The sequence below is a fragment of the Sinocyclocheilus grahami genome, unplaced genomic scaffold, assembly GCF_001515645.1.
Source record: "Sinocyclocheilus grahami isolate Dianchi unplaced genomic scaffold, SAMN03320097.WGS_v1.1 scaffold46.1, whole genome shotgun sequence".
In the NCBI taxonomy this organism is placed as follows: Eukaryota; Metazoa; Chordata; class Actinopteri; order Cypriniformes; family Cyprinidae; genus Sinocyclocheilus; species Sinocyclocheilus grahami.
Window position 1 is genome coordinate 769103 of NW_015505225.1, and position 1845 is coordinate 770947.

The 1845-nt window shown below is 37.5% G+C and overlaps 1 protein-coding gene and 1 pseudogene across 1 annotated transcript; both read left to right on the forward strand.

The window, feature by feature from the left end:
- Positions 1–331: 331 nt before the first annotated feature.
- Positions 332–880, forward strand: LOC107582657 (growth hormone secretagogue receptor type 1-like; the record flags this gene model as incomplete). The annotated part of the gene is made up of 1 exon (XM_016268568.1): positions 332–880. A coding segment is annotated over exon 1 (549 nt), but the record flags the coding sequence as incomplete, so codon positions are not given.
- Positions 881–887: 7 nt separating this feature from the next.
- On the forward strand, positions 888–1845 carry LOC107582623 (olfactory receptor 4N2-like; annotated as a pseudogene).

Here is a 1845-nt window from a genome sequence, read left to right on the forward strand (position 1 = left end):
ATAATTGTAATTAAAAATTATTTTCCTTTAGAGATAATTTGCTACAGGCCTTTAAAAAAACACTCACACACAATATTATCTTTAAATCTAATATTTTATCATTTTGTTGTCTGAATCATCCCAAATGATGAAATTAGTATTCAGATCATAGAAACATCTGCACTGATGACATATGACTGTCTGTCAACAAAATAAGGCTCAGCCCATCTAAATCTCTATAAAAACAGCACAAAGGGAGGAGAGTTAGGAGGTTCACTCTATTTGCCTTGAGGTACATCACAAATTACACCTTCTGACTTTGAATTTTTTATGGCTTATTTTTGCTGTCAAGATGAACTTAACCGAAAACAACAATTTGAGCAGCACATTTCATTTGAAAGCAATTAATGAGAAGCCTTTGCTGGTGCAGGTACTGGTGGGGATTCTTCTGTATGTAAACGGACTGATGATTTTCACCTTTTTGAAGAAGGAGACCTTCAGGGAAACACGCTACATTCTGTTTGCTCAGACTCTTTTTGCTGACTCTGCTCTTATGCTGTTGACTGATTTAACCCTCATGGGGTCGTTTTACCAGTACCCTGTGCATATAATTCCTTGTTATATCTTCTGTACATTTATGTTTTTGCTCTATATTTGTTCACCCATGACTCTTGTAGCCATGTGTTTGGAGCGCTATGTAGCCATATGTATGCCTTTAAGACATTCCAGTATCTCCACCCCTAAAAATACCTTCATTGGGCTTCTTGTCATATGGAGTGTCAGTTTTGTCATTCCATTGTTTGTTTTAATAGCCTCTTTTGCTTATATTCCTCCTGGTGTCTTTCACCTATATGTTGTGTGTAGTGTAGAGATCATGTTACAGGTAAAATGGCTGGCAGACATTCAAGATGAACTTAACCGAAAACAACAATTTGAGCAGCACATTTCATTTGAAAGCAATTAATGAGAAGCCTTTGCTGGTGCAGGTACTGGTGGGGATTCTTCTGTATGTAAACGGACTGATGATTTTCACCTTTTTGAAGAAGGAGACCTTCAGGATAACACGCTACATTCTGTTTGCTCAGACTCTTTTTGCTGACTCTGCTCTTATGCTGTTGACTGATTTAACCCTCATGGGGTCGTTTTACCAGTACCCTGTGCATATAATTCCTTGTTATATCTTCTGTACATTTATGTTTTTGCTCTATATTTGTTTCACCCATGACTCTTGTAGCCATGTGTTTGGAGCGCTATGTAGCCATATGTATGCCTTTAAGACATTCCAGTATCTCCACCCCTAAAAATACCTTCATTGGGCTTCTTGTCATATGGAGTGTCAGTTTTGTCATTCCATTGTTTGTTTTAATAGCCTCTTTTGCTTATATTCCTCCTGGTGTCTTTCACCTATATGTTGTGTGTAGTGTAGAGATCATGTTACAGGTAAAATGGCTGGCAGACATGAGAGCGACAAGTCTGCAGCTCTTATTCATCATGATGTTGTGTATTATTGTCTCCACTTACTTCAAGATTATATTGGCGGCCAGATCTGCCTCCTCTGAGAGGAAGACCTCCACAAATAAGGGTCTCAAAACTATTATCCTCCATGGTGTTCAGCTGCTTCTGTCTATGATGCAGCTTATAACCCCTTATATAGAAATGCCTTTATGGAAAGTAGATTTCATGCTATTTGTGAATGTAAGATACTCAAATTTCATTTTGTTTTTGATCTTGCCTCGTTGTCTGAGTCCCTTAGTTTATGGAATACGAGACAAAAAGTTTTATAATGCTCTTATATATTATGCTTTTTGTGGCAATTTGGTTTGTAATAAGCACAAAATAAGAGATGGTACACCTTCAGAAGTGTAG